General features: G+C 39.6%; 1 protein-coding gene across 6 annotated transcripts in view; it reads right to left on the bottom strand.

The window, feature by feature from the left end:
- The window catches only part of ARID1B (AT-rich interaction domain 1B), a 536,503-nt gene that overhangs the window by 48,562 nt on the left and 472,978 nt on the right, over positions 1-14,963 (bottom strand). For 4 of the 6 annotated variants that reach the window (XM_084827885.1, XM_084827886.1, XM_084827888.1 and 1 more), the window contains one exon: positions 10,580-10,725. In XM_084827885.1, the coding sequence (XP_084684011.1) occupies positions 10,580-10,725 (146 nt within the window). Of the gene's footprint in view, positions 1-10,573; positions 10,726-14,963 lie in introns of all 6 variants that reach the window. The other 2 variants (XM_084827884.1, XM_084827887.1) reach the window with 1 other exon arrangement.

Below are 14,963 nucleotides of genomic sequence, written 5' to 3'. Positions count from 1 at the left end.
CAAAATATGATGGATATTGCAGAATAATAAAACTCCAGCCGGATTGTAATTGCGCTGCTTTGCTTTTTTTTGCAAAATGGTAATGCAGCTTTTTACTCAGCAGCCAACATGTGGGAGAACAAGCCAAAGGGGAAGGGGGAGCTTTAAAAACACTTCACAGATTGCCCACTACAAAATGATTATTGCACATATTCATGTATTACTATGTTTTAGAAAATAATTAGTTTTAATTACAGCAGTGAGAGAGCGAGCAAGACTCTGGCGAATAAGCTGGCAAGCTTCATGGTGCTAATTTGCTAATATCTTTAGCATCACTTCACTGCAGGTTGGGAGAATGGCTCTGCCAAAAAACCTACCCAGCCATGTGCCATATGAGTTTACAGCTAACTATATATGCAATACTGCCAGAGGTCTTCATAGGCCTATTTTTATGTTGCTGTGGAAAAATTTGCAGGTTGAACAAGCCTTAAAAGATATCAACATGCAGAAATTACTACATAGTTTTTCTTGATTTCTTTTTTTAAAGTATTTTTGGTTTTAAATACATTAAGAATGGAAACAAAACATCCCTTCCCAAATAATGCAATTACTCAGAAAAGGGCTGCAGGCATCAGCTAAACATTCCAGTGTCTTTTATGAATGGGTGTGAAGCCATAAATAAACAACCCAAGAGGGTATACAAAGAAGATGGAATGCACGAGACCATCCGAGTAGTAATCCTGAACTCACTTACTTGTTCCATGAACATCTGTGGGATTTAGGGCCAAATCAGATGATCACTCTGCTTGTGGCTGGCACATTTTTCCTGAATGAGACTGCACCAGTGGCAGTCTGAATTTTTTGCCAATTCACCGGCTACAACTCTGCATGATGACAGACTTTCCCAACATGGCTTGAGTGGTGATGTGCAGAACATCAGTTTGAGCTAATAGTGAATTATTCAGGTGGCCCACTCAACTGCTCGGAGGATTTCACAGGAGGAGCAAAGTTTGGGTGGAAATTTGTAATTAAAAAATTGAATGATCAATTAACAATCTGAAGAATTATGTGGGATATAGATTGTTTGAAATGCACTTCTTACTACTTGCCTTGATCCAGCAAGATTCAGATGTACATCTGGATGCATATCACCATCTGCATTGCAATTCTCAGAACTACAACTACAGCTGGATCAAGGCCATTGTGTCGTCTTGAGAAGGAAGTACTAGTATAATTTCTAAATGGATAATAAGAAAGTCTAGTTTTCTTGAAGCATTTATGGGTATTTTCTCTATCCTTTGCTGAAATGTTGCTTTGTAAGTTCTTTCTTACAGAACACTCCTGAGTGATTTTCAGCTGGTATTACTTTGCTTTTTAGCTCAGTAACAAACAGAGGGCATTCTCCTGACCCCTTTTCAAGCAGTGAAAGAACACCATTGTCACAGTTCTGGGAAATTAAGGTACACACATGCACACTTCTGCAATGACACTAATGATTCTACATACACAGTACAGACAAAAAGATGTAAAACATAAGAACAGAACAGTGAAATCTGTCACTGAAAAAGTCTTGCAATGTAGAGTGAATACATTCGAATAGCTAGCCTCAGGCTTTATTATAAGAAGTTGAAAGTTAGAATAATTCTTAAAAAGAAGAAAATATGGGTCAAGGTCCTAAGTTAGCTACAACACACCAAACTTTGCGCACTTAAAGGCAAATGCAATGTGAGTTAAACTGCAATCGACTCATCATTTTGTTGTTGCTAACAGCATAGCTGTCAGTATCAGAAGATAGTAAAATACTGTAACAAAGTTCAAACATTGCCTTTTCCTTTACTACTTGGAAAACAACATCTCAAACTACCCTGCAGGCAGGGATCTGTATGGCTGTACTATATGCTCAGCCTCTTATAGTCAGAGCGAGGGCGTGATCCATTTTAGGAATAATGATCAGGCCATGCAGCCTGGGCACAATCCACCAGGAACTATAATAATATCCAAGTATTATTTCATTCATATCCCCTTCTTCCTCCATATGAAGCTGCCTTTTTCTGAATCAGGCCACCATCCAACCCAGCACTGTTCACTCTCTGCCTCAATGATGGCAGCAGTGGTCCTCCTCATCCCTGCTACCCGATCAACAAATTCAAATGAGATCGGATTTCCATGAATCTGACTTGGCTTTTTCCAAGTTATGTGGATTCTGCAGGCCTGTGGACTGGCTTTTAACTTTTGGGGGGGATTTGCACAAGTGCACATTTGCAGTAATGCGCATTAGCACAAGTGTGCATTTGCCAACAGAAATTAAAGTCTCATACATCCCTAAAAAAATCTGATTCTGTGAATGAGCAGACGATGCAACAAAAGACCTCTGACAATCCACGAAACACAGATGGAACAGATTTAACAAAATCTGTACATGTCTACCCAAGGTCCTTCTACCTGGAGATGCTGGGGGTTTAATCTAGGATCTGCTGCATTCAAATAATGTGTGCACTATCCATTAAAGGTTAGCATTAAAACAACCTAGCAAGGTAGGCTTGTCTGAGAGAATTCCTCAAGACTGGATGCTGGGCTTTGTATAATGAATCAGACTTTTGGTCCATGTAGCCCAGTATTACAACGAGCAGTGACTCAACATAGTCTTAGTCAGAGGTTTTTCCTAGCTCTTACTATCTGAAAACCTGTTAACTGAAGTTGCTGGGAGCTCTCTCAAAGCTCCTAATGCATTTCAACAGGGCTATCTCAAGAAAAGTGACTTGTGACCTTTGTGATGCTTTGGCAAGGTGGTTTGAAGTGGAGGAAATTTGATAGGGAAGAAAAGCCCTATCTGTAATAAGAAGCAGACTCTAGATGGATTCGGCTTTGAGGCAGGACTAGACTTGCAAAGAAAAAGAGGTGACACTCTGCTCATTGTTTTATTCATCCTTGGAAATGGGGAATAGTTTATGTCAATCTTCTGGTGGACAAACATGTGAGAAGCAAGACTTCTGAACAGTGGTGACAGACAGTAAAATATATCTGCAGCAGAATTTAAGAGCAAATGGCTGCAGAAACTGCATATGAGCTTTGGCTGAGACACCAAATTTAATATTGGTGCTAATTAAATTTTTAAAGGCATACTTTTTGTGTGGCTGTAACATAATTTAATTATAAAATTCTGATTGCACTAAGGGCATATTCACATAGACCAGGGCTGGGTAACCTTTTTTGGACCAAGGACCAAATTCCATTTTGAAGAAGCTCTCAGGGGCTTCACCCCACTCCAGTGGTGAGGGGGGAGAAATGCAAAAGTGGATAGGACCAAAGGCACAACTGGACAGGGCTGAAAAATCCAGCCCCCATTCCATGGTTACCAGTTTATATTAGGAAGCATTTTTCCTCAGAAGCAAGCATGAGCAGCATGTCTGTTCACAAACGAGCAGAACGAGCCTCTGCAGGAGGTTTATGTCACAAACTTAGCAATGTTATAATAGATTATCATTTTCACTAAAATAAAAATATATTAAAAATACTCTCAAGTAGTGTGAGCAACAAAACAAGCCTTCTGTTCATGGAGTATTACATCTTAATATGTGCTTGCTGTCTTTGTAAAGAAATTCCCATACCATATTTTTTTCTTTGGCATTATAACTGAAGAAACAGTTGTCATATTCATACTCACACTGACTCTATTAAAATAATTATTTGTTCACTGAAGCCTGTAATAATTTGTTCTTAAAGAAGAGATTTTTTTGGGACCAACCGTATATTATCTAAGGGACATTTTCTGTAATTTCCATGTTTTCTTAACGGAAATGAGAGATGGCTGAAGTGGCAGTCATCTAAATTGGTGCCTATAGTACAGTTTGAAGGTGTGCATTGGCAGACCTTCAACTGTCCTCTTTTGTTTGCCCTTTTCCTTGCCCAGAGCTACAATTTGGGGCAATGGAGACCTTTCTGAAAACTCTGGTATTCTTGGCTGTGCTCAGAGTCACAACAAGTATGGCTATGGGGGGTTATAAGTTAGGTGCCTATTACAGGTTTGGTCATGATCCTGAATACTGCATTTGTACATGAAGCTGGGTCTTTCAATAATGTTCTACAGGGAAGGTAACACACTCAATTAGAATCCAACAAGGAATGGCATGAGGGCCAGTGGGATGTAGCAGTTAAGAGTGTCAGACTAGGACTGGGGAGTCACAGGTTCAAGTGACTCAGCCATGAAGCTCACTGGATGATCTTAGGTCAGTCACCACCTCTCAGTCTAATCTACCTCAAAAGTTTGTTGTGAAGACAAAAGGAGGGGAGAACACTGGGTTTCTTAGAGGAAAGGGGGAATAAATTGTAATAAATGGAATGAAAGAATGACTTGGGCACAGGGAGATAGCAGTAACATTTTTTCTTTTCAGCGAATGTTGGAAAGCACTTCTGAGGACCTGCTGGGGAACTTGGGATCATAACCCTTATATCAAAATGTAGCTTCTGAGGATGATATCAGATAACCAGAAGCCACATAGTAGTTGCTTAAAAGCAGAGCCAGATCTCATCAGGGCTGAATGCTGGAACCTGCTTTCAATGCCAGAATTCAATCCTAGCGCATAAGTAATAATACAGAATGGAATAGCTTTGAGCTGGTATAGAGTACTCCTCTTTCTTCACTTAATAAGCACAAAGGTGGCTCACTCAAGACATGAGATTAGGGAATAAAGCTTCCATATGGAAGGACACGGCATCCTGGTAAGCGCATCTCCCCGCCCACCCTATTTTTTCCACATCCAACCGTGCATAAAAGCTGGAGGGAGCAATCCTATGGCTGCTAGACGGTCATAGGATATGCTGTTTTCTGGGAACCAACCTCGAAGCCTGTGCTCTGAGGTCGGTTCCCGGAAAATTGACCTCCCCCCACATCCACGCTGCCTCACAGCTCTGCGCTCGGAAGAGGAGAATGGAGCGGCTGAAAAGGAGCGTGACTGGGGGCATTCCGGGGCAGGGAGAGCGGATCTGTGTGTACGACGCATCCTATGTGTCGTACAGCAGCCTCCTCTCCTGCTTGGCCCCCCCATGGCTAGACAGCCAAAATCGGCTGTCTAGCAGAAATAGCAGGGCAGGAGAGGCATGGAGGGAACGATCCCCCCATGCTTCTCCTGCCTTGCTTTGGATAGGCAGTCGCCTCTGAGTTCGGAGGCAGCTGTCTGTCTAGACAGGATTATTCTGTAAGGTTGCTTGTACCACATGGTAAGGCAGTTGTCCACAGCCTTCAGTCAGATGGTTGAAGCCAGCATTACTATTTAAAAAAAAATATTATTACATTTATATTCTGCCTTTTTTTCCTCTTGCAAGGAACTCAAGGAGGCTTGATAGTCCTCTTTCTCTCCATTTTTATCCTCACAACAAGCCTGTGAGTTAGGTTAGGCTGAGAGCCAGTGACTGGCCCAAAGTCACCCAGTGAGCTTCATGCCCCAGTGGGGACTGGAACCGAGATCTCTCAAGTCCCAGTCCAACACTCTGACCACTACAGTGCATATTCCTTATGCAGCTGTTTTGAAATATGGGAAGTGGTCAAAGACAGCAGACAGCTGTCACTCCATGGACTTACAAGATCTACATCTGAAATGTTTAAATGGTTGTCATGATGCTCCCACTTGTCTGAATCCATCCTAATTTCTTTGTCATGGGCATATGGTGGTTGCCAAATACTTGTTGTGATAGAATGGCAGGACCGGAAAGTATATGCAAACTATGTGCTGCTACAGCAGCATAAGTGTTGAGGATGGAATATGTCATTAGCTACTCTAGTGCAAGATCACAACATGATAGCATGACAGCGGTGCATCACAGTCAGATATACCAATACAAATGTATAGGCCCGAGGGCAGGATAGCTTTTTTCAGCCAGCTAGTGCTATATGGCATAGTTGGTAGAGAAAGAATAAAGCAGATAGTGTTTTGCAACCATGCTGATAGTGACCTGGCTCCTTCTTGGACAGAGAGATGCGCTTCGAAATAGTTAGGCTAAGCCCAGGAAAACTGCAATGATCATAAGGGTTGCATAAAATATATAATTTAATGTATTTGATATCTTTCAGGGCCACTTTGCACATGGGAGCATACAAATGAGCAAGTAGTCTTGTGCTTATGCTTGCTACCACAAGTTGTAATGTGCACAAATTTAATTCATGCATCATGTGGTGAAACTGCATAGCGTCCAGATGTAGGGAGAGCTCATGCATCTTCTTACAGAGAAAAGGCACAAGTTCCCTTTCTGCACAAATCAACTTGCAGTGCAATGTGGAATCTCCTCATATGAATCAGTAACTGGTGAACTCCTCCCCCCGAATGCTATCAACATGATCATAAATGTTCTGATTAAGATAACAGACCTAATAACAGTGTCAGTGCATCTGCCTGAAGCACCAAAACAACGGCATATTTTGTGATGGTATGTCGCATTTTCAATACTTCCTGGCCAGTGCAGTATGTTGGGCTTGGACTATGTATGTCTTTAATTTAGCTATTCTGTGAAGAACAATTTGCTAGATGCACATGTGTTGAGTTACAGCAACATCATAAGCTGCTTTTGTTCACATCATATTACTTATCTATCTACTTAAACGTATTGAACTTCTGGCTTAAGGTAAACCATATACCAGCAGATAAACTTCCAAAGCTTTGTTTATGTGAACAGACACAATTAATTCTGCCACATTAAATATTTGGTATCACAAAATTGCCATATTCATATATCCTGTCCCCACAAATAAAATGATGTAAACTAAAAAGAACACAACCCCATTTCTATGCATTATTTGAAGAGAATACAATTGCCAGCTGCTAAATCATAATGTAAACAGCAGTTTTGTGCGAAGTGATCTCTCTCCTATTGGCAAGAGTTAATTTAGCACCCTAGGATGCGATTACCAAATTCCATCATGGCCTCCCAAAAAATTAATTGATCTCAATTAATTAACTGAGTTCAGTGAGGACAGCCCTGACTATACTGAGATTCCAACAAATACCCTCCTCAATTCTGGATAAGCACTATCACAGTGTACCTTTTTGCTTATGCCACTGAATACATGGGGAAGGGATAGATTAAAATATACCCTATTATATGTTTCATAGTGGGCCTGGTTTTGTACGTAATGCTAAACCACGGTTTAGCACTATGTGGATGAGTCTGAATAAGCCCTAGTGAAATGTCAGGCTTGCACGCTCCCTCTTCCCATCTTCTGCATGGCTGGGAGAAGGATTTTGGCAGAGTTTAGTTTTATGTTTTGTTAGTTAAATAACCAAACTGAAGAGAGTTTGTTAAACTATGATGGGATCATTTCAGCTCATATAGGTAGAGCTAAACCATGGTTTAGAGTTATGCGTGAATGAGCTCACTGTGTCATTTCTGAACACACACACACACACACCAGAGTTCTTTAACAGTTACTGAAATTTCATGAATATTTCTGTATTTATTACATTTCTATATCACCCAATAAATGAAGCTCTCTGTCAAACCTACAAGAGGAAAAGCGGAATTTATTTAGGCCAATGAAAACAGAGAGGTTACTAGAACTGGGGCAACCTTTACCCTAGCTCCTGAAAAGCAACATCAAAATAGTTTTGATCCTCGTGGTAGATTGTAGCTTGGAAACTGACTGTGAATTTCATTTAAAATGAGTCAATTACTATATTTTAGGGGTTGTTTGCATGTTCTTGGTTATGACTGCTAGACTGTTTTATTTCTTAAAGCCATTATTTTAGTCTTTCAGTGCTTCCTTAGGGCCAATGGCCAAAACAAATAATCTATCACAAGTGCTACTATTAGTGCACATCATATTAGGTTTTTATAGGGCAAACTCTAAATTAATAAATATGCAGGCAAAAACCTCGTAAATGCACAAACCAAAAAAGAAAAAAGGAAGAAAAGTAAAGCTTTGGTACATGGTTAAATTCTTTAAAAAATCCAATATTTTGGAACACATAACACAATAAAAAATACTATGACTACCCCATACAAAAGACTGTTAGGATAAACAGCTTTGCACTGAACAGATTTCCACTGTATGAAATAACGAATGGCTGAATTATCTGAACAAAAAAACCCCTCTGTGAATCTTCCTTTAAACTGGTTATTCCTTTGCAATACATAAATCTTCTTAGGCAGGGCACTCTGCCATCTGTTTGTTGTTGGTTATTTTTGCAGCTCTGGGGGCCAGAGAAAAAGGGGCAAAAAATTACTGCTGCTAAACAGCAAGCCAGAATTTATAGTGCAGTTTCAATGGTCAAAAGTAATTTTATTTCAGCCTGGCAGACAAAACACATAACTACATAACCCAAACACAGTATTACCTGGGACTGCTCTGGTGGGGATTGGGGGTGGGGGGAGAAGCAAGCTATTATCTAATGGCCTGTTCAATAGATTTTTCCTTTTCAACTGGAGTAAAAGTGCGCTGCATGGGGACAAACAAATGGCCTCCTGCCTAACACTAAAAGAAGCAATTTTATTTTACATTAAAAAAAATCTCTCTGATTAACCATTTTTATTCTTTCTCTTACCCTTCCTGAAAACACAAGGTAAAACCATTATAAATAAGACAAGTGGGAATACTTCTATTAAACTGTTGTCTAGACGGTAAAAAGCAGTCTTAATGAGGCTCTAGGACAACAATGTGTATTTCCAACTTTCAGAAAATGAAGTACACAGGACCAATGTTAGGCAATCAAAAACTTTAAAAGGCTGAGGAGAACCAGGAAGGGGGTGGGGAGAATCACAGTGCCTGTATGTGTGGGTGTGTGAAAAAAGCCCAGGGTCTGGAGTTTGGCTATGATGTAGGTAGTTTTAATCTACACACACATGCTGCTTGTGTAAGCAAAACTAAATCATGTAGACTATAAGGAGGAAGCAGAAGAGAATAATACCTAATGGCCTGTAACACATTCATAAAAGTTAGGAAGAATAATTATAGACAGCAAAAACAGAATCAGCCAGTTCCTACATTATCCTTTTAAAGAGGGAATGCTTCATTCAAGTGCCCCTCTGCCTTGGAAAAAGGCAATAGGCTCCCTTCTTGCAGCAGCCAGGCCAAGTCCAGCGCACCAATAGGAAAGGCTTGTATGAACATACTAGGTTCCTGGGCGAGGCTAGAAACTGATTTGTCACTGGAAGTGGCATAGCGGCAACTAGCTTTTAAAAAGGAACAGAACTTCACCCACCCTGGCAGTGGGCTTCTGTCCTGAGCAGGCAATAGGCAAGAAAAATCATTGCTAGGATGAAAGAGCCTTGTCACCTTAAAAAAACAACACCCCCCAAACAAGAGGTGCTGCTGCAGAGAACAGGTCAGCATCTGTCAGCTGTGGTTCCTTTCCTGTCCTGGAGCATGAGGCAAGGCAAGGGATAAGCCATTCCTGCCCACTGCCCTAGTATTTTGCTCTCCTCAACAGCCAGAATGGAGCAGGGCTTACATTTATAAATTTGTCTGCGATACAAATGTAATGTGTGAGTTACTCCACAGACACAAAGTTACTCTTCTGTCCCAGGCATTTTGAAGTCTGGCTTCAAGATTATTAGGGCCCAAATTACACTCTCCATATTCTTCAGTAATTTGGACATTACTTGAAAGAATGCATCGATGTATTTTTTTACTTAACAGAAATTGATGGGAATATAGATATGCCTTTCTGGTTTACACTGCATTTTATTACACTTTGGCAAACACACACACACACACAAACACACTTTATAGATGGACTTGCAATTTATTACACATGTATTGTCTCCAGGAGTAACTGTCTTTGCAATCAGTTTGGTGACTGGAGAAATATCCTGAACTTGCTCCCAGCAACCCAATTAAAACCAATGGTTTTAGGGTAGAATTTACCACTGCTGCCCTCCCTCACAAAAATACATGGCTGGGTGGTCTTTTTTCCTGTAACTCAAGACAATCTAGTTACTATACAACGCTGCATTACGACATGAATGAAAATGGTTGGGGACAGGGATGAGAGAAAATGTGTTGCTAGGGAATATAAATGTGAGCATCTACATCAGATGAAAATTAGCATTTGAATAATCCCACAGAGAAATAGTTACTCTGGCATGGTACTCCTGCAAAGGAAAAATAAGTGCAAAAAGATCTTTTGGTTAGTTTTATCTGATATGACTATTTTTTGTCTGACCCAGTGGGCAAATATAATTATTTGAAATAACAAATATAATTAACTTCATTCTGAATTTCCAAATGCTGTCAAATGATCTTTGGTACCTTGATATATGGGTTCCCAATCTGAAACACTGTCAATTATTTTGATCTAAAATATTATTTAACTGCAGGTGCACCAGCCACAAAAACCTTGCTATGTTTTTAGCAAAAGTTAGTCTCCTTTCAGACCAGCCAGCTGTCAAACATGCCACAGTCACAATTTCATAAAATGACAGAAGAGGATCTAAAGATGTAACAAAAACATATCAAGGATTGACAGAATAATTGGAAACTCTTGTATTCTTACTATACTTTTTAAGGCATTCAGAACCAGTTCTACAACTGCTAAGGAGGAAACCCTTTGCACCATTTAAGGACTTCTACCTTTGAAAAAGCAGCTGTTCCTGAAATGTTACCAACCTTTACCTGTGGAACTGTTCATCACGTTAGGTGCCATGCTGTAAGGAGGAGCTTGAGGGTTCATCAGGCTTGAGTTGTTGTTCATTGGCTGGGTGTAGGGAGAGCTGGATCCCATAATGCCACTCTGATTGATGACAGGAAAACTGCCTTGCCTAAGTGAGGAGAAAGCACACACACGTGCACAAGCTTTTATTATATTTCTTATGGCACAGACTCTTTGGTTAGTCACAGAATTCATACTTTAGCACTCATAAACACCTAAGGAAGAGGCATCCAGTTAGTCTTTGCCTGCACAGGAGGGGAGCTATTTGTTGGGAGCTATTATTGAATTAGTAATTAACTCATTTTAAGGATCTTTCTACAATTAAAGCTACAATCAAGTATCATGCAGATCTTTAAATGGAATATATGTTAATTTAAAATGAACACAGCCTAATACTATACAAAGAGATTGAAGTTGTTGCATGGCCAACATGTACAAAGTGATGGAAGCACAGAAAAGAGAAAGGAGTGCTTGCCCTTGGTATAGTAGGGGAAGCCTGAGTAAGCTAGTTCTTTAAAAAGTTCTTTTGATTCTACTTTGCCTACCGTACTACAAAAGCAAACCATGAAGACAAAAAATAGAATCAAAAGAAAAGAAAAGATACAGATACACAAATGGAGTGGAGCTACTTTAGGTAAGCATGTGGGTGCTTATCAAGTACCCTGATTACTAGAGAATACTATAATCATTAGACATAGATATACCATGTGGATTCGTGGTGGTTCAATAATAGGTTAGCCTGAAATGGCTTTAATGTTTTGAGTGAAATAAAAGAAATACTCCTCCTTGTCCTTGCCCCTAAAGCTTGTGCAGTACATTATAATAGGGCTAATGTGGTACATGGCTTTGTACGTGTGTGTGTGTGTGTGTGTGTGTGTATATATATATGATTTTCCACTGTACTCCAAATGTTTTGGTTACATTAATGGAAACCAAGGCAACTATGGTAAAATATCAATCCCTCAACAGAAATGTTCACAGACAACAGTATCAATTACAGATGTACCCATCTTCTGTTTCTCTAAACATATATTTATGTTGACTTACATGAGTCCTCAGCCCTTCTGAAATGTTTTGAGCTACCTTTATGTATAAAGGAGCTTGAATGGTCCAGTTTTAGGTAAGCACATGCTTAGGACAGACAGGATTTCACTCTTTCACTGCATTTATTTATTTACATTTAGTTACAGCCTTATCTGCTAAAAAGCCATTGGAGCATTGTACAACAATTTAAAACAATAAAACCCTAAAAATAAGAATGTTAAAAACATTGAAAACATTAAAACTACACATTTTGAAAGGCCAAATTGAAAAGATGGGTCTTTAGATGCTTTCTAAAGGCCAAGAGAGTGGGGGCCAATCATAGTTCTTGGGTGAACACATTCCATAGTTTGGAGGCAACACAGGAGAAAGTCCTTTCATGCGTGGCTGAAAAATGGGCCTCTGCGGGTAAGGGTGCCCTAAAAAGGGCCTCTCCTGCAGATCCTAATACTCAGACAGGTTCATAGTGAGACAGGTGGCCCCTTAGATATCCAGGTCCTAAGCCATTTAGGGCTTTAAAGATTAAAATCAACACCTTGAACTTTGCCTAGAAAGCAATTGGTAACCAGTGCTGGTATTTCAGGATAGGTGTAATGTGGTCTCGATACCATGCACCAGTTACAAGCCTAGCTGCCACATTTTGCACCAATTTAAGCTTCTGGACAGTATTCAGGGTAGTCCCATGTACAGCGCGTTGCAATAGTCTAAATGTGATGTAACCACAGTGCCCAGAAAGCAATTTGCCACCAATGCAGGTCTTTCAGGATTGGTGTAACGTGGTCCCGATACTGTGCACTAGTTAGCATAACTGCTACCATGTCAAACTGATTCAGGAATGGTCATAGCTGGCACATGAAGTGTAATTGTGCAAATGCACTCCTTGCTACTGCCATATCCAGGGACAGCGTAGGATCAAGGAATACTCTCAAGCTATGGACCTGATCCTTCAGGGGGAGCACAACCCCTTCCAGAACAGGCTGCATCCTAATCCCCTAATTAAAAAGAATACTTTTTCCAAGTCAGTTTTGTCCTTTGCTCTGTAAAGGAAACTTTTTCTCAATTTCCGTGAAGAGGCAAACAATTTCTTTTGATAAGAAGGAAACAACTGACATACAATATCATTCCCCTGAAGAAGCCTGCGATGAGTTGTGGGGAAAAATATTTAAAATGCATGCTTGCATAATTCTCCAAAGGAAAATGACAAAGGAAAAAAACGAGCGAGCCATTTGGCAATAACATTGTAAGGTTTCAGTGAAACAACCTTTTCTTATGTAAATATTGTACCTTTTAAAAGTGTTCTAAAACTGTGGTAAAAACGTTTATGCTAGGTGGTACAAGGCTAGGTGGTACAACCTCCCCCCGTCCATGTTAATACAGAACAATATACTTGTTCTGTATTAACAAATGCTTTATCTTTATTCAGATGAAAAATACATATTGAAAATACCCACATTATCTATAAATGTTAGTTATCAATATCTGTTGAATGTTCCTGTTGTAAACTCATGTTAAGGTAACCCAATGAGGCTCTTCAGGCACAATACCAAACCAAAGTTTGCTCTCCTGGTCTGTGGGCAAAAGCAAACCATAGTTTGAACAAAATAGCAAAATATGATTTGCTGAAAGCCAGGACTGGAAGTTACCAGTGACTATATGTGAGTTTGGTGGTTGGTACTGTATTTGAATAGCTCCTTTATAAATACCTTTTTGGAGTATATAGTGGTTTGCATGTATTTATACACTAATCTGCATATATTAACAAGCATTTCTTTTAAGGCTCCAAGTTAATAGAAAGGTCTTCTAAATAGAATTCAGATTGGCATCATTGAAGCAAGTTTAAGTTTCTTATTCCAATATTAATATATTTCTACCACTGTTCTTAAATTTGACATGTCTTGTCCTAGATAGTTTCTCTATGTGGGCTCCATGTAGGCACAAAAGTCTATCCACCTGGTGTCCTTAATTGTTATATTAACCAAGAGGATGGAACAACCTGTCAAAGGGACAGGATAATATGAAAGTAGGTTATCTATATGTAACAACATTGTCACTTGGATGAAGAAAGTGAAAAACTAAAGCTTTACACAGTATTTAATATAACTATGAAGCTGCAGTTCTGGAAGAGACCGTAAGGAAAATTTTTAACTTGAACCCTGTAACAGGCTTGAGAGGTCACCACCTCAAACCATACCTAAATCCGTTTTTAAAACATTTAAAAAATGCAATCTAAGTTACAGTTTGTCGCAAGTAGAAAACAGGAGAGGCTATAGACACCAATACTACCAGTTTCTATAGAATTAGAATAAGTTTAGTAAACCTATGTGCACCATTTGGGGATCATTTATAGTAATATAATACAACAGCAAGTGGAAAAAACAACAGTCCAACTCTTTGAAAAACATAGTTTGGGATTCTGAATAATTGTAATGCGACACAGATAGTTATCCAGGCAACATGACAACACCCACAACCTCTTGATAGGATTACTATAAAGTGTTATAAGTGGGACTATCTCTCAAGGTGGCCGAGAAGCTCCAGTTGGTACAGAACAGAGAATTTTGATCGGTATAGCTTATTTGGATCATCTTGCTAGTGCTAAAATAGCTCCATTGGCTGCCTGTTTGTTTCTGAGCCCAATAAAAAATGCTAGCATTGGCTTTTAAAGCCCTAAATGGCCCAGAACCCAGGAACCTGATGGCGTGCTTTCTCCCATATCATCCTGCTTGCATTGAGATGATCATATCTTTTCCCTCTCTGCTGATGGTCAGACAAGTGACATCTTGAAAGGAGGCCTTTTTGGTTGTGGTGTCCCATCTATAGAATACCCTTCCCAAGGAGGCCTGCCTGATACCAATATTACTTTCTTTTAGGTGGTCAGCAACCCCTTTTTATTTTACCAAGATTTTAGAATATTTTAGGTGTTTTTATTAAGTGGCTTATTGTATTTTTATATTGCCACCTTTCGAAACCACCTTAAAAGCAAATTTGGTGAAAGGGAACATACATGTTTTACATAAATAAAAACTATAATGAAAATTGCCCAGAGAACCACCATAATCCAAAAAGCTATTGCAAGAAATAGCTTTCCATCTGAGAAAATACGTTTGGACTCAACTTGTGTAAAAATATCACAATGTACACAAACACCCTACCTATACATATGTAGTTATGAAGCTGCCTTATACAGTTAGACCACTGGTCCATCTGCTTCTACACTGACTGGCAGCAGATGTCCAGGGTTTCAGATGGGGGTCTTTACCAGTCCTTCCTGGAGATGCCAGGAATTGAACTTGTGAGCAGGTGCTT

The sequence above is a fragment of the Heloderma suspectum genome, chromosome 1 (genome assembly GCF_057233095.1).
Source record: "Heloderma suspectum isolate Gila_16-S chromosome 1, 16-S_ref, whole genome shotgun sequence".
Taxonomy (NCBI): domain Eukaryota; kingdom Metazoa; phylum Chordata; class Lepidosauria; order Squamata; family Helodermatidae; genus Heloderma; species Heloderma suspectum.
Note: the sequence above shows the minus strand (reverse complement) of the source record. Positions and strands in the feature narration are given on the sequence as shown.